Source organism: Thunnus albacares, chromosome 4 (assembly GCF_914725855.1).
Source record: "Thunnus albacares chromosome 4, fThuAlb1.1, whole genome shotgun sequence".
Taxonomy (NCBI): Eukaryota; Metazoa; Chordata; class Actinopteri; order Scombriformes; family Scombridae; genus Thunnus; species Thunnus albacares.
This window is the reverse complement of record NC_058109.1, coordinates 21,404,296-21,426,706: the sequence shown is the minus strand read 5'-3', so window position 1 is coordinate 21,426,706 and position 22,411 is coordinate 21,404,296. Positions and strand designations below refer to the sequence as shown.

The 22,411-nt window shown below is 38.1% G+C and overlaps 3 protein-coding genes across 8 annotated transcripts; 1 reads left to right on the top strand and 2 right to left on the bottom strand.

Annotated features, from left to right (window-relative positions):
• Nucleotides 1-741: 741 nt before the first annotated feature.
• On the bottom strand, nt 742-6,758 carry rhebl1 (Ras homolog, mTORC1 binding like 1). Its single transcript, XM_044349564.1, has 8 exons — nt 6,255-6,758; nt 5,027-5,098; nt 4,847-4,914; nt 4,594-4,676; nt 3,524-3,580; nt 3,375-3,422; nt 2,585-2,666; nt 742-2,482 (listed from the first exon to the last, which is right to left on the bottom strand). Exons 1-8 carry the CDS (start codon nt 6,304-6,306, stop codon nt 2,390-2,392), a joined length of 555 nt encoding a protein of 184 aa, XP_044205499.1. The 5' UTR covers nt 6,307-6,758; the 3' UTR covers nt 742-2,389.
• A 1,968-nt stretch (nt 6,759-8,726) lies between these two features.
• Nucleotides 8,727-15,274, top strand: LOC122980409 (zinc finger protein Eos-like). 6 transcript variants are annotated; one of them, XM_044348387.1, is made up of 9 exons: nt 8,727-8,837; nt 9,951-10,008; nt 10,107-10,211; nt 11,018-11,272; nt 11,729-11,896; nt 11,986-12,135; nt 12,421-12,552; nt 13,512-13,652; nt 13,773-15,274. In XM_044348387.1, exons 2-9 carry the CDS (start codon nt 9,969-9,971, stop codon nt 14,396-14,398), a joined length of 1,617 nt encoding a protein of 538 aa, XP_044204322.1. In that variant the 5' UTR covers nt 8,727-8,837; nt 9,951-9,968; the 3' UTR covers nt 14,399-15,274. The 6 variants fall into 6 exon arrangements, with proteins under 6 accessions (XP_044204322.1, XP_044204318.1, XP_044204323.1 ...); XM_044348383.1 differs by having other exon boundaries at nt 13,512-15,274; XM_044348386.1 differs by lacking the exon at nt 8,727-8,837 and adding an exon at nt 9,006-9,179 and having other exon boundaries at nt 13,512-15,274.
• Nucleotides 15,275-18,444: 3,170 nt separating this feature from the next.
• LOC122980411 (40S ribosomal protein S26) lies at nt 18,445-20,307 on the bottom strand. Its single transcript, XM_044348391.1, has 4 exons — nt 20,212-20,307; nt 18,955-19,132; nt 18,723-18,853; nt 18,445-18,531 (listed from the first exon to the last, which is right to left on the bottom strand). The coding sequence occupies exons 1-4, from the start codon at nt 20,290-20,292 to the stop codon at nt 18,496-18,498; spliced, it is 426 nt and encodes a 141-aa protein (XP_044204326.1). The 5' UTR covers nt 20,293-20,307; the 3' UTR covers nt 18,445-18,495.
• Between the last annotated feature and the right edge of the window lie 2,104 nt (nt 20,308-22,411).

Here is a 22,411-nt window from a genome sequence, read left to right as displayed (position 1 = left end):
TTGCTTACCGTAATGCATGAAGTGTCACCGCAGTACACTCTCTGGTCTCCACACTGCTGCTGCTTCTCTTAGATTGGCAGCAGAGTGGATGACATTTGGTACATTGCTTATCTGTATACCTACATACAATTTAATATGCATGTTAAGTTATAAAAATGAACAGCTGTTGCAGTACACCAACCTATGCACAGCCACTGTGAGCTATGCAGTAATACACAGTATATGCGACCTTGTCTTTTTTTTTTTTTTTTAAAGGTTCCCTCCATAATCTAACAGGTTTATTGCCAAGTAGGTTTGCACATACAAGACAATTTACCTTGGTGTTGTAACTATCAAAAATAATAATAGAAGGCAAGAGGAAAATACAGGTTTCAACAAGATGTCTCCTACTAAACTGTAAAATTCATTCTTAGTGTTTGTGCACCGGAGGCTTCAAGTTTCCACATCACACTTGTTTAAGCTGCATATTGGACCACGACTGGTTTCAAACTAGATGTGATGTCACAAATCATGCTTGCCTTAAACTCAGATTTTCGGTGAGCACAGAGAAACTTTCACTCCCTTGGCAGATGAATGTGGAAACAGTCTTCTAGTGTTGAACTATGCACATAGTATACATCATCCTGCACGGTGAAGCTCAGACGTCCATCTGAAGTAACATTAAACAAAATAAATTTTTGAGTGGAGGGGGACTTTTTAACTTTTAGCTACCTAAATAATAATGCAGCCAAAATCAACACATCAAATGAGTAACAGATTTATTTATATACAAAACTGTTTACAGCAAGATTTCTGAATTAACATTGACCAACATGGGAATATTGGTGTTCAGGTGCACACCATCTGCACCCATGGGATCAAGTCAACAGAAGGAAAAAAAAACCCCTTTAAGAGCACCTTTAGTCATGACGGGAAGCAGATGAGGGAGTTTGAATATCTGTAAGGCACAAGACACAGCATCACCAGCTTCTGTTCAACCGTCATAAATCATCCATCAATCAACTACTTACTCAGCAAAGCACTAAAAATGTTACAATTACCTACTAGAGGAATAATATGAGAATTATGGTGAAATAATCCACAGTCTATCATGTCTTTTTTTTAAGGCTACAAGAGCTAAGAAGAACAAGTCATTAAGGATCTCAAGTGTCTGACAGTGATCATAGGTCCACAATATGAATTAAATGCAGTGCATGACATCCTGGCTTGTTTTTTCTCAAGCCTGCATGAACCATCACATCAAAACCATGAGTTCAAAAATTACAAAGCTAACTCAGTGGCCCTCTGCCATTTTCTTACACACAGTTAAAATGCAATTTTAAAAAATTGCAACTCAACTATGTTCATTATCATAATGCACTTTTGAGCATATACTCTGTATTGAAGGGGAGCGCAAACCTGCATCACTCAAAATATAACCAATAGTACCAAACCCATTTCTAAGACTATTTATATTGTATAAAAGGGCCATAACATAATATCAAAGATCCTTTCTAATCTATACTAAATTTCTCTGAGGGTTCCATAACATAACTGCTTTATTACAGGCAATACAGAGAAATTAAAACTGTAGAAGCAATGGAAGTAGACTAATCTGCTTAGCAGAAGAGCCTAAATTGTGAGTCATTGAATGTACAAATAGATTCATCCATCATGAAGACACAGCTCAAGAGTTCATTGGTGAGAGGTACCTGAAGATGAGTTGATAAAAATTACAGTGAAAAGAACTGAGAAACTACAGTGAAATTTCTTGCGTGAAATCTCATTCCAGGGTGTTTGAGGAAATCCACCATCTGTGAGAAATAGTGACATATTAACACCACATTTAAAGCAATGTGAACTGTGACTCTCCATCACTGTCAAAAACAACCTGCTGAAATAATACACCAGTCTTTAAAAAAGGTTATTAACCAGGCCCCACTGTATATTAACTACTCAAAGTTATGAGACATATGCCAATAATGTCTCAACATTAGATTTACATCTAGTTATTATATGTTCATGAAAGTTTTGATACAATAAACTAGGACCAATGTGTTTTGGCAATCTTATTTTGTTTTCTGAGCATTTGGTTGAACTCAAAATCAAGACTATGCCCAGTCAGAAATTACATCTCAATATTTAAAGAAAGTGTTCAATAAATGTGCTTCTCTGTCTAAAACAAAGATTAATCCTTTCTCTTTCAAACTTCTCCATACGGTTACAATTAGTGGAATAGTTTATCACTTGTCTGGGCAGGTGCCATGCTGTGTAAATCAATCTGTTATCACAATGGAGCAGCAGATTTCCACTGCAGTGTCTTGGTGTCTGTGAGGTCACGATTGGCAAGCTGGTGAAGTTGTGCCTCCTGTCTTCAGCAAACGAGCTTACTGATGTCCTGGGTACACGTCTACATCACAGCACACTTCTTCTCCTCTGAGGGTGCATTCCCATCAGCTTTCTCCATCTCCAATATGATTCGCTTGAAAACCTCCACAGCAGTCTGTATTGCAAGAATATTGTCAGCAGTGTGTGAGTGTGCGTCAAGAAATAATCATGTCGACTGCACTGATGAGCAGCTAGGCAGAGAGATACATATTGTTACCTCATTCTCCTTGGCTGAGGACTCCATGAAAGCAGCACCCCAGGAATCAGCAAGTTTCTTTCCCTCCTCTGGCTTGATAACCCTGAGAAAAATGAAATGGAAACGTCACTTAATCAAAACAGAAAACTATTTTTATGTGACACTCATTGAATGACTTGGATCATTCTTTTTGTTCAAGTGGGTGGTGACAGAAAGGTTGGCAAAGAGGGACAAGTATGGTGTTTTTCTTTTAAAGCATAATTCTGGTGTTATTCTATATTTTTGTTACTGTTGTTTTGGTCCATGAAAAGACCAAGACCTACAAGGTGTTTATCCATAACATCTTGTAAAAAAGGGTAATTAGTTTATTTTTTTAAAGGCTAAATATTTCCTAAAACACTTGGGCACTGTAGTTTTTACCAAACATTAATCAAAAAAAAAATATCGTGTATTTTTTGGGGTCTTTTGAATATTTATGGCAGCAGAACAGTGTATGAGGGATTAACTCAAAAAAAAAAAAGTTGATGTGTTTGAAGCTCTGTGGCACAGAGGAATAAGACGTATCAGCCTTTGGCTATACAGGCAGTACTTCTTGATAAGATCAATACATTGTTGGTTTTGGTCTTTTCATGGGATTTGTTGACACTACAGAAAATAGAAAATATTACCAGACTTATCCTTTAACTGCCAAAACAACGAAGGGCTTAACTTACCATAAAAATATTTTCAATGTTGAGTGATATTAAGTGTTAATGTATATTTTAAAAATAAAAAGTCTGACAGTATTATCAGTGTTTGTTTTATTTATTACCTTTCCATGTGGAGATCTTTTTTGTTCCCAACGAGAACAGTTGGAACCCTAAAAAGAAAATATTATGGTTGAAACAAAAAAACTAACCTGGAAAAACAAATAATACAATTGTGGACATATGGAGCTTTAAAAGATCAAAATAAACTTACTGAATCTTTCCAACCATGTCTAGCAGCTTGTCGTGTAGAACCTGAACAACTTCAAAACTAAACAGAGACAGACATCAAAGTACTTTTAAATATTTAAGAGTAGGCAGTACATCTAGTTTGTATGTTGGCAACTTTATATTATATATATATATATATATATATATATATACACACACACACACACACACATACATACATATATATATAGATAGATGATAGATAGATAAATAGATAGGTAGATACAGATATATGAAAAAGAGAGAGACTGAATATGAACAATATAAGTGAGTATGGCTTCAACTTAATATTATTTTGATTAATCTCTTATGACATTGACAGGCTAGAACCAAAGAATATTTGGCATTATCACTTGAAAAATAACTTAAAAGATTAATATTTCAAAATTATCTATTTTTCTGTCAACTAACTAATTGATCAACTAATCATTCTACTACTATAAATGTATCCTATTGGAAATTACCAAATTAATTGAAATTGATTTTAAATTAAATCTGATTCATGAATACAGAATACATATCTTTTTCATTCTGCAAGAATCCAGTTCATATGTTCCTCCTTGACCCAAACAAGTCTTTTAACCCTGTTTTGATGCCTTAATAAAAGGTTTCCCTGCTTCTTTACATCCTCTCTGTATCATTGAGATCGGTACTTAATGACTCATACAGCTGTGGAAGTAACCCTTCTGTTACTATTAGGCTGCACACACTCATGAACTTGTCCTTAGATACGATGCATTATAATACAGCTAAAAACATCAAAACTACAACCTTAAAATGATCAGAGTTGATTTAATCCCTCTTTGACACAACAAAAATGGAATATAATAAACTAGTGCTAGTTATAGAACAACTATATTGGATTAAAATAGACTGTAGGTACACATGATACTCTGTTCAAACTTTGGTTGTGTTTGTAATTTTAATTTATTTAGCATCAACATCCCTGGATAATTGAGTGTGTATGCTACAACACACTGTGCTACCTAATAGAAGACTTTTGACTGTGTATCCAACATTAATACAGGTGTGAAAACACAACCATCCACTCACCTTTTCATGGAAGTCACTGAATAGACAAGGACATAGCCATGAATGTCCATTGAGTGGGATTGTGGAAAAATTGAGTACTCATCCTACAGACAGAGGAGATGTATTATAATTTCATTGGGTATGACTGTTACCAAAACATGACACATTATCGAACAGAGTCAGACATGGAAGAGCATAGCTTCTAGGAAAAGTGATACTTTCACTGGGCAATTTGTCATTCTGACATCAGATTACTGTTAGATAAATAACTTACTTGTCCAGCTGTATCAACCAGCTGAAGATTGAAGTCTTGGCCATTAACGCTGACCATTTTATTAAAGGCTGAGGAGGGGAATGAACAAGTTTTAAAAACCATTTCTTAACACATAGCAAAATCCTGTCAGATTTCTTTTTGACCTGCAATGTCTTACAAACATCTTATAATGACACTTACTGTTTTCAATGGTGGGGTCATAGGAGTCAACAAACTGTCCTTCCACAAACTGTATTGTAAGAGATGACTTTCCTGTGCAGGGCAAATGTACATAACATGACATGACTACCATTTTAATGCAACATTAAACATTTTTATGACAGCAGGCATCTTCATTACAATACATAGGTACAACACGAACAAATGCTGTATCACCATGGTGACAGTTTTATGCAGTCACATGAAAACCTACACAGGAAAAAACATTTTAACACATTATATTATCAGTTAAAAGAGTTACACCAAAGTCTGTGACCCCTTCAGACCTGGTCAGAAATCATACTTTATTAAATACTTTATTTAGATAGCTGTTATTGTGTTATGGACCCCTCATAAGTTGTGTCCTTAACAAAGTCTGAATTGAACTGAACTGAATAGCTGTGATTTTGGTGTACCAAAACCTGCTGCTAGCTAGATTTTGTGATGCTAGAGCATCAACTAAGACCAAGGGATGAAGACAGGCTGACACGTGAGGCGTTAGTGCTCTACACACAGACCTATACACTACTGTTTCTGCTACCACATTTATCAAATGTTTGACCCCGTTTGTATCTATGTCTATCAAAATTTGTGACTCTATCTTAATACTATAGTGTCCCCATTTTATAGCAACAGCTGCTAACTAAATACAGTGTGTGATGGTTAAGTATGATCAAAACGTTTAAAAACGACAACTATATTGCCATGATATTACCTAAATCCTATTGGGTCACATCGGCCATACAAAGAGGTTTTAGACTATTAAAGACTGGCGTTAATGTTGGTAAATGTCGTTAAAGGCTAATTCTCTTTCCTTTTGGACATTACATACTATATATTACATACTACAACATACACATACTATACTTAAATACTAGCTATGTTTGTCACGCTAGACTAAAAGACTGAAAGACACAACACTTGACACCATGTCAGGATCTCACCGGCTGGGGAAACTTTGTTGTCGCACACCAGCTTGCAACAACTAACATATGGCTACAGCTATACAACAAGATAAGGCTGATTTTTGTTCCGTGTGGCTGAATAACCAATTTCTCAGCAACCACGTGTAACACAAATCAACATTTACAGCGGCAAGCTATCGTTACTAGAGTCAGCCTGATACACGGAAAACAAAGCCAGGACGTTAGCATGTTAGCCGGTTAGCACACCAACATTAGCTGTGCACGAGCTCGGCTGCTTTACTCACCTACAGACCTGTAACCTATCACAGCAATCTTTCGGTATTTTGGTTGAGGCATTGTGGTGAAGCGGTGTTGGACAGGTTTTATTAATGTAGTACGCCACCTAGTTTTACTATCTAAACAAACTTTTATCGCCACATTCGTCTCACGTCACGTGACAACAACAAACTTTTCGGAGCTGCCGCTCGAGCTCTCCGCTGGGCCTCGAGCTGGAACTTCAGAGTTCAACTACAGCAAGTACAGCGTGTACTTATCACAAAAAACTGGTCTATTCTCTGTATCTGCTATATTAATCGATATCGATCGATAGTTTGAAATGACGAAATTGTCGTCGCAAGTGAAATTGGCAACGGAAAAACGCTCGTTCAACGCGGTTACGATTCGCAAGTCAAACTGACGGAAACTGTCATTGTGTAAGCACACCGTCGTAAAACCAGCTAATACGTCAGAACTGACATGGACGTTTTTTTTCTGGCCAATTTGTACAGCAGAGGTCACTCTTTGTGCGTCCCAGCATGTTTCTGACAGCCATCCTGTGGACTTTTCCAGACTGACTTTCAGGCGACAATCACCGCTGAAAGTTTAACCCCAACCCGACAACATGACTGTGGTCTTCAGACCTATTACATTTAAAGAGCATGTACAGAGGAGGTTTAGTAACTCAATGTATCCCTATCTGACTGTCTATAAAATAATGAAACAGACTCAATATGTTTGGGACACAACAATGCCACATCTTACTACCTTTACAGTTTTCTATATTTTCTTGTCTGTCCTTTAGTTCTCTTTCTTAATCCTTTCTGTCGCGCTCTCTCTCACTGTCTGTCTTGTCTCACTGGATACTTAAATATGTTTACCCAAATAAAATGACTTGTAAATATGTGGAATGGGGTTTCTTTTGCTATCACTTTATAAGACAAAGAGAAGGGAAATGTGTCACTGAATGGAAAATGTCGAATAAATCCAACGAGACTGTCTGGGCCTTTTTCTTACAAATCTAGGGGGTTTCTATCTTAATGACTATAGCAAAAATGTTCAGATGGTAAGGACGTTAGGCCCATATACGGTGACTTGAGCGTTTGCTGGTTAAGCTGAGAGTACACATGCAAACAGTAAATACATTCACTTACTTCTTGTGCGTGAAAAATAGTGTAATACTTAAAATACTAAATGCTTTGATGCTCACACCTACATTACACTTGCTTTTTTAGCATTTGTATTGTCCTGAGATTTGTGAGGGTAAGCCTGTGTTTGAGGTAACATCAGTATGTTTGGTCATTCACTCCAATGCCAGCAACTACGCTGCCAGCACTTGATGATATTTGCTTACTTATACTTTGATCAGATATTACCTGACTGACTTATCATTTTGTTTTTAAGCAAAGTTCTTATACAGCTGACATTTGTTAAGACAAACTGATGCATTTCAAAAGTTTGGCTTATTTATAACTGAAAAAGGGTTGTGTAGATAATACTTTTATATTCCTCAGTTTGTGGTGTCAAAAATTATATATAATTTTGGCATGCATCATTTGGTACCGAAATTCGGGTGGCTGTATTGGCACAAACAACAAAAAAAATACCCTGGCATATGTTTATCTGAACACAGTACAGTTATTCTCAAGAAAAGTTACAGAAAGTTATTCATACTCTCATTTGGGACTTTTGTATTGTTTCACTTTTTGTTTTGTTTGTGTTTCTTTTCTTTTCCCAGTTGCCTCTGTATATGCTTTGTATATGTATTACTGGAAGATGCATGTTTTGTAAAATAGAGCTGCCTTGTAATCCCATGTGGGATGGCCCAAATGTTTGGCATGACACAGAAACAAAACTAAAAATCTAAAACTATACTCTGAATGGGACAAGTAGGTAGGGAAGGCTGTTGAGTTTCTTGTGATGCTCTGTTAGAGACTCTTGGCACGTCCTGGATCCCAGCCTACTGTTAACAGTCCAAGAAGCATCACAATGGCACAACACAAACCACAATGGTGTGGTTAATGTTCTTTGAAACTGCTATTTGGACCCACTAGAATGAAAGCATTTCTATTTGAGCTTTAAACTACTGAGACCTTACAAAGGTATGTATTTTAAAACAGGCTTTAAAAAACCTTTTTGTTCAGGAAGGCTTTTTCATCTTAACTCTTATTTTCTTTATGCTGTATGTTTTTAACACTGTAGCATTTTTAGGTTCACTGCAAATGAAAAGTACAGTAAAAATTTAATGCATTATTATTATTATTATTATTATTATTATTATTATTATTATTATTATTATTATTATTATTATTATTATTATTATGTCCATGGAGATAACCTACACCGTCTTAACTGTAGTAAGCTGAAGAAATATACAAAAAAAAAAAAAATTTTAAAAATCTATTAATGTTGTTGATGTTGATTTGTGAATAAATGAACACATTGTGATAAGTTGAGTATTACTCATTGTTGCTGGCTAATAGACAGCTACAGTTGGGCTCTAACCGGAAGTTGTTTGGAGCTTTAGGTAAACGCTGCCGGAGATGCTGCCGTCATAAACAGGCAGATGCAAGAACAGAATAACCTCACTGAAACGGCCCTGACAGGGACAGGTAATGCACGAGTTACTGAGGGGACTGGACATCTTTTAAAAAGTACTTGAAAAGTCGTCTGTCTCCGTTAAGCTTCAAGGCTTTCAGGCCACGGAGAGCGAGGTGGAGCTAACCAGCTGCTAGCCGTAGCATTCAGGGAGGCGGTGGCTGCCATAGCAACCGTTTAGGAAACATTGGCTGTGGTTGCTAGCTAGCTCAGATAGTTCAGGCTAACGTTGGTTTGTTATGCTAGCGTTAAACAAAGAGTCGTAGAGACTTGTATATCCAATATAGCGACAGTCAATCGATTAGTAGCACCAGTCAACGTTATCTACATTGCGCTATCGCCCATATGACATAGCTGTTAGTTTGTTTCATGTTATTTCGGAAGCTGTCGAGGATGGCAAACTGTTGTAACGTTGTAGTGTTGACTTTAGCTAACTCGGCTAACGGTAATTTCCATCACATGCAGTAAGCTAACGTTATGTTAGCCACCGAGGCCGACTCGTAAACTTGCCTTTATGTAAACGTTGGCAGCGTTAACGCTATCTTTATCTTTTACAATCTGGACTTCAGACTTATCTGTCTCTTTAATTTGATATTAGTTTTGATATTGAGTTACTTTATCACTGTTGTCATGAGTCAACCAAATTATAACTGAGTCAATCAGCTGATCTGTGGCCGCTAAGGTTAAAGTTGGCGCTAAGTTAGCTGCTTGTAAACTATTTTCTGTAACGATTACTTAACATAGCTACACCAGCTAGCGTTAATCTTCATCATATTTATTGTTAGGAGCTAATGTTACCAATAAATGATGCAGTCTAAATGAAGCTATGCCTTACTTAGTTGGACCGACAAGTTAATGGCAGATAGCTAATATTTATGCTAGCTTTCACTATTTTCTTGTTTTTTGGTCATTGAAAGTTTTTGATGTCATCTAACTGTTCTTGCAATACCAATTTAACTTAATGTTCATTTCATAATGTAATGTCAAATTTGACCTCTAGTCATAACTACTGTCTATTTTCCTGTGTATTAATGGGGATTGCAGAGGTTTTCTAATGTATGAGTGAAGCTGCATGACTGAATGTGTGTGAGAAAGATAATTTACCTCTGACATAACTGTCATTTCAGTATTCAGCTTGAACTAGTATGGATGTTGATGACTGCAATGGCCGGTCTTACATATCAGGTATGGCTCCTTATTTGATCACGCATACTGTATTATTAACTTCAATTCTCGCCATGTTTAAATGACAAGTTTTCCTTTTGTTTTATTTTTGGGTGCAGCTAGTGGAGACTCTTCAATGGAGAGAGAGTTTTCTGGGGCCCTCGGAGGTCCAACAGTGAGCACTCCCAACAGCAAGGAGACCTCTCCAAGTCGCTCCCTCAGTGGTCAGTAAGAAAATAAGTGTGAATCCCACAGTTTTAGTTGTCTGGAAAAGACCACATCACATGTCTGGTGCAGAAATTATGGAGGTTGTATTATGTCAAATCATTGTTATCTGTCAGTCCTTGTTCAATTACATGACAACATTCCTCAAACTACAGCTGTCATGGCTTGGTTTTCCACCACCAATATCTGTGCAGTTATTCTGCAGCTTTAGTGACAATGTCAAAAAATATGTCTATGAAAATGAGACTAACAGCCAATATCTATTTATTTTGTAAAGAATATAAGAGATATAAGAGAGTAATCAGAATAGCTTCAAATACCCAGAATAAAGACTGAAATTGCTTTGTCCACATGTACTTCTCAGCGCAACTTGTCAAGGCAAATGGCCACTTTCCTAGAACCACTAGAACTAGAACATCTGTTGTGATTTGGTGCTATCTAAATAAAATTGAATTGAATTTAAATTAAATATCGTAAAACATAGTTTGATAAATGTATGGGAACTTCTAAAAGGTCTACTGGTTCATGACGAAACACAAGGGTACAAAAAGTTTTAGAATTAATGTACTATTTAAATTACACGTAACACAAGCGATGATATCTTAAAGCATAATTGCATCAACTTGAAAATTAATGAAAATGAATTGCCGTTACTGAGGCAGCCCTACTCTAATCACATAAGTAATGTCATGTAAACTTGTTCTTACTCTTCTGTGCCTCTTCCTCATTTGTCTGTCAACATATTGGTCAACAGATTATCTCACTGAAGACCTTTTTTTTTGTTTTTGCTCTTGTGCCTCTGTAGCCAACTCCATTAAAGTGGAGTTGTACAGTGATGAAGACCCAGGTCGCAGTACTGAGGATGAAAGAGGGGAGCGGGTAGAGGAAGGAGGTGCAGAACAGGGAAGCGAGGCTGTTGGTGGCTACAGGGAGCTCACTAATCCTGAAACCATGCCAACTGGAGCCACCAGACTGCCAAATGGGAAGCTCAAGTGTGACATCTGTGGAATGATCTGCATTGGGCCTAATGTTCTCATGGTGCACAAACGCAGCCATACAGGTGACTGATCCATGGAGTTGAGATAAGCCTTCTCTGCGAGAAAACATAACATGAATTTGCTTTTTGTTAAATAGATTAAGTTAGATATAGAAAAGATTTTGAGTTTTAGTGTGTAATTGGGGTGGAATATTTGTTGAAAATACTTAGTATTGATTTACTGAATAAGAAATATAAATATTCATATGAATGAAGACCCGGACAGATAAGCTTTTTTTGAAAAAATGTTAAATGTGGGCAGCAGACACTTTATTTAAACCTATCTGAAATAGGTCATTAATAAAGACTTAATGGTGGGGGGAAAAAAACTAATCTGATCGTGGATGATATTTCAAATGCCCTTGTGGATGATATTTCAAATGCCCTCATGTACTTGTAATTTAACAGATAGATCTGTGTGTGCCAGACACTATAGATGTAGTCAGAGAAGTTGGGTTGACAGGTTTGATCTTTCCACAGGTGAGCGACCATTCCAGTGTAATCAGTGTGGTGCCTCCTTCACTCAAAAGGGTAACTTGCTCCGTCACATCAAGCTGCACTCAGGGGAGAAACCCTTTAAATGTCCCTTCTGCAGCTATGCCTGTCGAAGACGAGATGCACTCACTGGCCACCTTCGCACTCATGCAGGTAGGAAAGATTGAACCTTGATAAGTGACCATTTTTGTGTAATAGTGGACAAAGATAATAATAATGCTATCTTCCCACCTTGTCCCCAGTGTCCTCTCCAACTGTAGGAAAGCCCTATAAGTGCAGTTATTGTGGCCGTAGTTACAAGCAGCAGAGCACCTTGGAGGAGCACCGTGAGCGTTGCCACAGCTACTTGCAGAGCCTGGAGTCAAAGCAGCCAACCAGTGCTCAGAATCCAGGTATGTGTTTTATAACATTCATGGAGATACTATGTCAGAGGGGTAAAACATTTGCTCAGGTAAGACAGTCATCTAAATCACAATATGTTGTGTTTCCAAAGGGATTGTAGTAGCATCTAATGCAGAAATGTAATCTATCTCCATAACAATGTAATGCACACAATCCATCACTTACAGTCACCTTTATATCCAAATGTTGGTTTAGAGTCTAATGAAAACCAGCTTACAACGTTTAGGATTGCTGAAAACCTAAAAAATACAACAATATGTTTGTATCTTGTGCAGGAGAGGAGATGAGAGAGCTAGAGTTTATACCAGACTCTCTACTGCAACCCTCCTCAGACAAGATGGCATTTATCGATCGGCTCGCCAACAGCATCACCAAACGCAAGAGATCCACACCACAAAAATTTGTAGGTGAGCATTTGGTCTCAGTGCGGACAGGTTGAGGAAACTGAGAAAGCAGCAATCATTGCTTGAATTGGACAACATGTGCATTAGGATTGATCTTAGTGATATGACATCCAGCTTTCAGGAGTTGATGTAGCTCTGTCACAAACTGTATGATTTACTATTACTTCAAACCAAATGTCAAAGTGAATCAGAAACTGTTTATTCTGTGCTTTGTTTGGACATTTATTGTTGCACATAGCTGTTCCGGGGAGTTGTGGTCAACACAATAGTGAATGCAGGCTCAGGACAGACATTTCATTTCACCTAAACAGATAAATTGAATAGTGACAGTTCATAAACTTTATTACACACTATAATTTGATTGCCTTTTAAGTTTTTACTTGGTTGGTCTGTCTGTTGGTCCACCACTTAGAATGGGTTGCCATGAAATTTAGTGTAGACATTCACGCCCCTCTCAGGATCAATTGTAATGACCTTGTGATCCTCTGATAAGACACTTTGGTGTCTTATTATCTAGCATCATCATCAGGCCAAAATTATTATTGTCCAATATTTGAGTCAATAACCAAGTACCTGCAAAACTACATTCTTACATTCCCATCAGCATCAGCACTGCAGTGCCTAGTACAGCCTCTCAGAGTCTCTAGCATGACTGTAGACTCTTAGTCTTGTTTGTCCTGCACTGTGCAACCCTGTCTGGGAGAACAGGTTAGATCACCCTAACTAGACTCTGTATAACAGAATCCATGCCAGCCATCTTAACTAAAATGCTTTTGGCATTTCAGGAGGGAAATTAAATAAAAATTAGATTTTGAATTAAAACTACCAGATCCACAATGAATCCAAAAACCTTTGCAGGCTGCTGATTTACTTGGCCAAGCCCAAATAATAATTTTTGGGAAAATGCTTTTGTGAGAGGCTTCCATAGTACAATATCAAAAAACTGTGTTTCTCTATTGCAGGACAGAAGCACATACGTCTCAACCTTGGAGATGCACCTTATGAGCTCAGTGCTGGTCTGGATAAAGACGGGGAGATGCACCCAGGGGATCTTGAAGCCCCGCACTTTACTGGTCTGGGAGGAGAGTATGCAGGTCTAGCAGGTAACGGAGGAGGAGGGGTATCAGACACACTGAGGCCTCTACACCATCCCACCACTCACCCTTCATGTTTATCAGAACTCGGGCCGATCCACAGCTCGGCTCACACTCCTGTCGCTCTAGGCCCGCGGCTGGATTGTACAGGGACGGGAGCTGGGCTGGGATCTGCAGGTGTAGGGGGAAGAGAAGCAGCAGAAGGTCATGAAGACCTTCCTGTGGGTCGAAGTCATGCGTCCTCGCCGAGCAACGGTTGCCAGGACTCTACGGACACAGAGAGCATGCCAGATGAGCCGTGCAACAGTACTGCTCTGACTCCGACCCTGCACAGTAACAACGGCCATCATCTCCTCCACTCTCACAACCATAACCCAGCGCCTCCTCTGATTGTACACCACAGGAGTAGGGACAGACACGGCCCCAGCCACGCCAAAGACAGGGAGGTGGAAAGAGAGGACGGAGGTCACTCAGCACCCCCGCCTCCTGCCCTCGCTCCAACTCCCAGCTCACCTACAGCACCCTCCTCCACCTGCAGGGAAGCTTTCCGGGTCGTAGACGGGGAGGGTCGAGCCGTGCGCTCTTTTCGATGCGAGCACTGTCGTGTGCTTTTCCTGGACCACGTCATGTTTACTATCCACATGGGCTGCCACGGTTTTCGCCAGCCCTTTGAGTGTAACATCTGTGGCCACCGGAGCCAGGACCGCTATGAATTTTCTTCACACATCGTCCGCGGAGAGCACATCCTCGACTGAGGATAAAGGGTGGACAACCTGCTTCACCTAGAGCTATTTTTACACTGAGACAAGGACCTGGCTGGGTTTGGTCTGCACAGGAGCTGAAAGGGGCAGTGATGGCGTGGAAGTATCCCAAACAGGCACTGATAGCGTTAGTATGTACTATGAATGGAAAGCTCACATATGTGTTTCAGACAAAATTTTAATGCACTTTGAACAATGAATCAATTTAAAATGCACTTTTAATCAAATGTATTCCAACGTATAGATGAAGAGCCAATGCACTTTTTCATCCGCAGATGTGCCTTGCTCCAAAATTCAGGATTCAATCCTGAAGCACAAATTGTGGTAGACAAATCTGACTTCAGTCCATAACCTGAAAAGGTTCCCCTCTTGTGCTCTTTAACAGAGATAACATTAAAAAGTCAAATGTGAAGTTGATGGAATCTGTTTAGATTTTAATGCCTTGTTCTAAAAGCACTTTTTCAATGAATTGATTCCCTGAAGAACCGTACGTTCAAGTTTTTTTTCCAAGTAGGCGCTGATTATTCACAGTGTGGTTTTTATAATGCGATGTGAAGTGCAGACCAAACTCAAGAACCAGGTCTTAGTCAAATAGATGTGTTTGAGGGGTTGTCCGTGAATTAGAGACGCACTTTTTGTTTGTAAGTGGGGGGGGGGGGGTCTGATGCGAGTGTATGTGTGTGTGTGTGTGTGAGAGAGAACGTGAGAGACCCTGTGTTTTTTGGAAGTAAAGTGAAAAATGAAGGCCTTTATTTGTGTGAATGCCGTGTGGCGCTGAGTATGATCTGTTTGTTTTTTCTTTTCTATGACTGCTTTTGTTGCACTGATACCTGCCAGAATACTATGATTATATTAAACTATTTTATAGAATACATTAATGACCTGCACATTTCTCTCAATGTGAGAAAACATCACGTTTCTCTCACTAGTAACGGAGTATCACTGCCACAATTTTAGAGATTAGTGAAGAGTTTAGGATCTCTGAGATTCCTCTTCATAACTACATCAAACTGCAAACAAACATTCTTTTAATTTAAGCTATACTTTAAAATGATTTTGGTGTTATTATCTCGTTGTATTGTGCCTTTCTTCACCCTGATCAAACCTTGTTGACCAGACTTAAGGACATCAACTACCAGATGTCATGTCTTCAAACAGCAGATCTTTGTGAGTGATTTTAATCATCTTGGAGATCAATAATTTAAGTATTCAAGTTGTATCCAAGACACTGGCTTAAAGGTTTGCACAATAGTTATTTCATCCTGCTCAACAAAAATGTAGGGTTGATTTTCATTGAATTGTTGGCAAAGAACCAATTCTGCTAATGTATCAAAGACTAAATATGCGTTGCATTTGACACATGCTGCTATGACATGAATGAGTGCAGTGTTGAGTGGCAGTAATCTACCGTCCTCACGGGTTAAATCCAAAAAATATGTTTTATCAGAGGTTTTCCTGGAAAACACATTTAGAAAGTCTCCAGTTATGGGGCGTGTTGTTTTTCCAAAATCAGTTGTTATTTACAATAAACTGTCCTGTCTTGGTAATACAGTGCAGAAGCATCTGAAATGTATGTCAAGAGAAATGTGTGAGTTGAAAGAACACAGTCAGCGCTTGGTTACCATGTTAAAACAATAAATCGTAGTTTCAGTCACTGCAGGCTACAGTTAGATTTTGCACTCATTAAGCACAATAGGGAGAATTTTGTGAACCATCAGATTTACTATACGCTTGATAGCACTGCTGAAAAATACTCTTCAATGGATTGATGACAACCAATTAGTTGTTATCATATTTTACATGTATAAAGAATGATGGATGTTCTAAACCTAAATCTGTTTTTCATGTTTGTACTGTCCAGGAAGCTAACCTGTTTAATCTAGACAACAGAATTGGGCACAAAAATAAACAGAATTTGTGTTGATAATCAGACCACTTCTAGATCAGATATATATCTCCATGTTCTTCATATTAACAGCCTCAAAAGTAAGTTTGGGACAGATAGGCAGACTGACGTAGATCCCCTAACTTGACTTGAGCCCATAAACTTTTGTGTGGTGTAGAAAAATGACTAGATGAGTAAGATCTTCCCTGTATGTTTATCAGAACTGATATTTTGATTTCATTTCATGAAGGTTTTAAAGTTTAGATCCTTTTGGCTTCAAGAAATGCTGCTTTTCAGGGGTCCTTTGCAGGCTACACGGAAAGACTCTAAATGATCATTTAGTGATTGAACACAATGTTTTTATGAAGAGGAATTTAGAAAGTACTTTGTTTTCAGATTAGTTTTAGGTCATCATGAGTGTGGTTCTGTATAGCACCAGATACGGTTCCTCCGTGACTGAGCCAAAGAACCGCCACCTCCTGCTGTTAAACACTTTTCACTATTGTAAAATGGAAACATATGACTAGATTTGTTTATGCAGTGTGAATTAGGAAGAAACTGCAAGGTAAAATTCCTCTTTTCATTGTTCTGTCAGTTGATGATAAAAACAGTCTTGGTTTTCCAGGAGTTTCTCCGTTTAGTTTTGCAGGAGACATTTAGAAAATATCATTTGGGGTTTCACTTTAAAAATAAATGTAAATGTTTACCTAAGTTTACTTATGTTTTAATAATTGTTCTCAAAAGTGAAGCCACACTTATTTGATGATTAGAAAGTTGGCTTTAGTGCATATTGTCGTATGAGACTTAAAAGAAAGGCACAATGCACTGTGGTGATCTGTTCACTAGTACACAAATACAAACCTAAGTAGGCAATGCTAAAAGTTTCTCTCCCCAAGTTATTGTTTCATTTAATCTAATTATCTTGCCTTAATACCAACAATTAATACTGTTATCTTGTTGAGACTCCTAAAATCCAGTTTCCTGCTCTTTACAATGTGACGTAAATGATAAACAATAACTTGACACCAAAGTTGTCATTGCAAATCAATGAAATTGTCATGTCAGTTTGCATGGGCAAAAAAAGCTTTGATTACTTCTTGCTCTCCAATCCACTGTGTATATTCTTGATTTAGGCAACAATTAGCATCTATAAAGAGGCCCTGGTGTGGTACTTCCTCAGCTGGTTTGATTTCTGTGTAGTACTTTGCTATTGTGCCTTTGGCCTGAGATCTGCTCAGCATTTTTTTTTCTCAGTTGAAATTCTTACATTTTTACATGTAAAGCTTTTCCCTCTCCTAATTCTTATTCCTGTGGTGCAAATGCGGACATTACACATGGCTCCACATTATTTTGGCCATATCTTGTAAATCTTACCAACAGCTGTAGACGTAAAACCCCCAGCAGTCAGTGACCCTGGCCAGAATAAATCATTTTTACTATCAGTTGACCATAGATCCATCAAGAGAAAAGGACTTTGATGCTGACTGCTAAAAGCCAAAGACTTCCTGTTGACCTGAACCCTCAGCCCTTTTGACTTTCAGTGTCACTAATGTCATACAAAAATGTAAGAGCTTGCACCAGTCCACGATTTAGTTCATCCTCTGCCGAAGTTGTATTTAAGCTGCAAGTTCTGATTCAAACAGAGATGAAAAGGTTCAGCCTTCTTTCCCCTTCACAAGTTGAGAATGTGGATGTAGATTTTTATTTTGTGCTACACTGACAGTAATGTGCTTCTAAACCTGATGCATGTGGTACCAATGCTGTTTGCGCCTCAACCAACCTTTCCATTCTAGTCTTAAGGACAACCAAATGAAGACGAATCCTTGACTTTACTTGAGAAAAAAAAAAAAACAACTTTTGAAATATTGTGTTCAAATGTTTTACTTTTGAAGTTTTCCTTGTTGCACTATTTGTTCCCTTCAGTTTCACTCTTCGTTAACCTTTCGACTCTTGTAAATGGTCTGATATCGCTTTAACTGCAGAGCCTTTTTAAATGTATCATGTAATTATGCATTTGCGTAATTCGATCTTAAAACTACTGTAAGTTTTGTACTGTAAGAGTCTATTCCAAATAAAATACTTGACAGGCCTGTTTTTCCTACAACTACAACACATGGTTAGTTAAGAATAATGAGCCGTACACTTTAAGTTTTTGTAAAGACTTTTCAATTTATTCGTCAGATGTACAGCATGTTCAAATTCTGCTTTACATGGGCTTCGGAGGAGCTCTTGGTGCACCAGCCTGAAAAAAAGAACAAAAAAAAGTTTTAGATTAATGTTGGATCTCACTGATTATCAATAACCTGTAAAGCACAGATATAACTTATCCACTGAAAACGGTATATATTAAGTAAACTGGTGCTGTGGATCTTGTAGCGCTACACTGAGCAGATGTGATAGTTAACAGAGGGTAGTGTTGTGGATAGTACTCACAGTGGGCCTGAACCTGGGTGGCGGGGTACGGTCTTTCCTGGCCTCACAGGAGCGGTTCCTCACCACCTTACTGTGGATGGCACAGCTGACACAGTAGTGCAGTTTCACGTAGAGCTTGGGCAGAACGTACGCTGCAGAGTAGACACAGGGGAGAAAGGTACAGATGAGGATGTGCAACGAGAGGAAAATGCACAGACTGACATTTTTGATGTGGGGGAAATAATGTACTTACAGTCAAAGACGCTGGCCTCTGAGATGTCTCTCACGGCTGCTGCCTCCACGATGTTCCTGATCACAAACTTCTTGATGGCCTTGTCCTTGGGGACACAACGGGCACAGTTGGTGCAGCGAATGGGCTGCACATGCCCACGGCCCTTCTTAGCGCGACCGTTATTCCTCCTCTTCTTTGTCTGTAAGGCAAAAGGCAACACTTAAAAAAAACTACAAATTACAGCCTAACAACATGGAATTAGGTAATGAACCACACGTTTTTTCTATCAGCTGAAATGTGTCAAGTGCATCAAAAACAGCCACATAACAGGAGATGGCATCCAATGCCTGGAGTTCGATTTGAATTATTATATATCCAATTGAAACCGTTTCTATTTCTAATGCTACTACTGTGGAACTGCTTGTGTTGAGACAACATGCATGATTAAAAGTATTCCTCAGAAAATCTTATCTTACAAATATCTACGTATCCCTTACAATTTCACAAAAGTCCAACAATAACCAGCCCCAGTGACAAAACTTAATACTGACCACAAAGCAAATCACTTTATGCTGAAACGTCTGTAACACTCACAAATGTTGTAATTTGCTCGTCAATTCAACGTTTATAAGACATTTTGCGTTACTTTTAACATTCATGATTTGTTACCGTACATTTTCAATATCGATCTTTCAACATATGCAGTTAAAAACTCAAAACACTTGAAGGTCCAATTCACAATACCACTAAATAAAATGCCAATGCTGTCGTTTAGGAGGTTCTGCGAATCACTCTTTGGTAGAGTGACTATAATTCATTAGTTTTATGTCTGATATGTTTAATTAGCCTAAATACATGAGAGGAGCATCAACAGCGCAGGATGGCTGCGGGGTTTCGACCCGGCTACCATTACAACACATATTTTATAGATATTTCATGTTTTTCCACCTAGTTATTTTACATTCCGTATTAATTAACATCGTGAGAAAATAACATGTGTATCTTAATCTTAACTACTTTGCTTGTTTCTACGCACATTAATATTAACATTAACGTTACCACATGAACACATGCACAAAACGGTTAGCCTGCTAACTGCTAGCATTAGGCCCAGACTCATTTTTTAATCATTTAGAGTAACATCTACCAACAACTTCCTACATTGTGGTTGAGCTGTGTGATTAAAATACACAATAAGGTCTGATTATGTGTGATTATTCGAATAAAATGCCAGTTTATTCTGTTTTTGCCGAGCGGCCGCCCCAGTCACGAACTCACCATGTTGCACGGGAAGCTGGAAAGAGGACCGGAAGAGGTTGCACCGCGAGAAGTAGCGCAATTCCGCTCCGCCCTCGACATCTTTTTTTTTTTTTTTTTTAAATCACAAATAAAAGGTCTTCGATTCTTTGTTTTACTACTATTATTTAAACAAATATAAAATATAAATAATGTACATGTTTTTAAATGTAAAATAAATACATTATAATTTTTAATCGCGGAAGGATATTAGTGTGAATAGTTAGATGGTCTGACAGCAGCCAGGCGTCACCCTAGTGAGCGGAGTTCAGTCCCTCCATTAATCCGAGAGAACCTATCCTTTATTTTGTGTTTGTTATATTGTCATGCACATTGCTTGGCAAAGCCTTAGATACATAAAATGGTAAAATATTGGTAAAGTTGTTAAAAAAATCACTTGAAACTTGAGTTAGATAAACTGCCTCAGGAAACAGTGGTCTTGGTGGTAATGTAAGGACAGCATGCATTAACACAAAACATTAATGTAATTTTGAGGGAAATTATAATCATATAATCTTCACTGCCATGTATAAACTAACTCAAGCAAGTTTTAGGTCTGCAAGTTGATCGTCATACCTTGTGAAAATGAAACCAAAGGCAGGGAAAAGGAAAAAATCTAAAATTCTATGGTATGCCTTGAAGATATTGGCAGTAATGTAAGTGATTTTATAGTTAAGAGAATAAAACATAAATGGTCGAGCGATCAACAGTAGATAACTGGCTTGAAATCATCAAATAGATTCATTAGATGGACGGACTGACTTTCATACTAAGATTGAGAAATTATTCATACACTGCAAGATGGAAAGAACGGATGATATATTTGTAGGAATAAGGAACATGACAGGTGGTTTTCCCCTCTCACCATCACTCCTTAAAATCTCATTTACCTTATTTTGCTGTTTGCTTTGTCATTCATGGATAATTACATGCATATTATGTCTGCATTAAGTATTACTGTCTATAATATACAATGTTGGTGATGTGGATGTTATGGTGCAAAAAAAAGAAAAAAACTATAATAAAATCTGTAGATAGCCAAGTGTAAACAAATCAAGAGGATAAAACATGCAAAAAAAACCACCAATATTGTATTATGATATCTTTTGCATTTAACATTTCTTGTATAGTATTGGTCAAGAGTTTATCTGAGGTTAATGTGTGTGTGGTTTCCTCAATCTTCAACTACAAATCTACATCCAATAAGAGACCACTGGATGGCACTGCATCAGAGTTTATCTATTACCAGTGCTCATGACAATATCAAAGCAAAGGAACTTTTAGGAACAAAGGTTTTTACCCAATTTGACAACAGATCTTCACGACATGGGGACAGTTTTTGTCCATTCCTTCTTACATGAGTCTCTGATGTTTCTCTCTCATCTTTAGCTAGACTGTCAAGTGGATGCATCCAACTTTCTCAATGTAAACACAGCCACATAGGCCGGATTGCTCTTCGGTCCCTTTCCTCCCAAATGACAATGTTGTGTTCAAGAGATTGACACACAGAGGAAAAAGCTGCAGATAAGCAGCTGTATTATTTTAGACAAATCTATAAACAGTTAGCATTATTCTTATTTATTTTGTTGGTGTCTTCTGCTGGTCTAACTAAAAATAACAAGCAGTTTAGTGAGTGAATCCACTCAGATGATGCTCCTATCATCTCCAAAAAATCTCTTGGTAACACTTGACTCTCCTCCTGATTAGTCATGCTGTTCTTCAGGTGTGTGCTTTCTAAATGTTCTGCCCTTTGCCTGGTTATGATAAAGCAGGTCTTTACAGTTATTCAACACAGTTACAAAACATCCAAAGAAAAGAGTCTGTCCAAGGCTAGTTTGAGCTGTTGTTGGTGAAGCATCCTTGCACTTTTACACAATGTCCTGTTAAGTAACATCTTGTTACTTTTGCTTGTGCTGTCTTTGGTAAAGGTGAAGGAGCAGAGACAGTTTATAATTCTGCAGTCCTGTAATATGCAGCATAACTGTTGCTTAAATTGTATTTACCTCATCAGTTTGAGTGATTAATTGTACAGCACTATCATAAGGGTGCAGCCATTTCTACACTCGATCTGTCACATCAGCTGCAAGTTCTTCAAGTTTGTGAAACTGCAACTTCTCTTTTTCTGTCTTTTCTGTCAGTGATGAAACTCTTGGCAAACACCTGCACATGATGTCTCACATCA

Excerpts from the sequence above, each read along its gene's own strand:
- rhebl1 (XM_044349564.1), bottom strand. The coding sequence starts at position 6,306 with ATGCCTCAACCAAAATACCGAAAGATTGCTGTGATAGGTTACAGGTCT. Across the intron at positions 5,099-6,254 it reads GATAGGTTACAGGTCTGTAG|GAAAGTCATCTCTTACAATA; the intron begins GTGAGTAAAGCA and ends TGCCCTGCACAG. Across the intron at positions 2,667-3,374 it reads AAAGATCTCCACATGGAAAG|GGTTATCAAGCCAGAGGAGG; the intron begins GTAATAAATAAA and ends CATTTTTCTCAG.
- LOC122980409 (XM_044348383.1), top strand. The coding sequence starts at position 9,969 with ATGGATGTTGATGACTGCAATGGCCGGTCTTACATATCAG. Across the intron at positions 11,897-11,985 it reads CCACCTTCGCACTCATGCAG|TGTCCTCTCCAACTGTAGGA; the intron begins GTAGGAAAGATT and ends CCTTGTCCCCAG. Across the intron at positions 12,553-13,511 it reads CACACCACAAAAATTTGTAG|GACAGAAGCACATACGTCTC; the intron begins GTGAGCATTTGG and ends TCTCTATTGCAG.
- LOC122980411 (XM_044348391.1), bottom strand. The coding sequence starts at position 20,292 with ATGTCGAGGGCGGAGCGGAATTGCGCTACTTCTCGCGGTGCAACCTCT. Across the intron at positions 18,854-18,954 it reads AGAGGCCAGCGTCTTTGACT|CGTACGTTCTGCCCAAGCTC; the intron begins GTAAGTACATTA and ends TCTACTCTGCAG. Across the intron at positions 18,532-18,722 it reads CACCCAGGTTCAGGCCCACT|GCTGGTGCACCAAGAGCTCC; the intron begins GTGAGTACTATC and ends TCTTTTTTTCAG.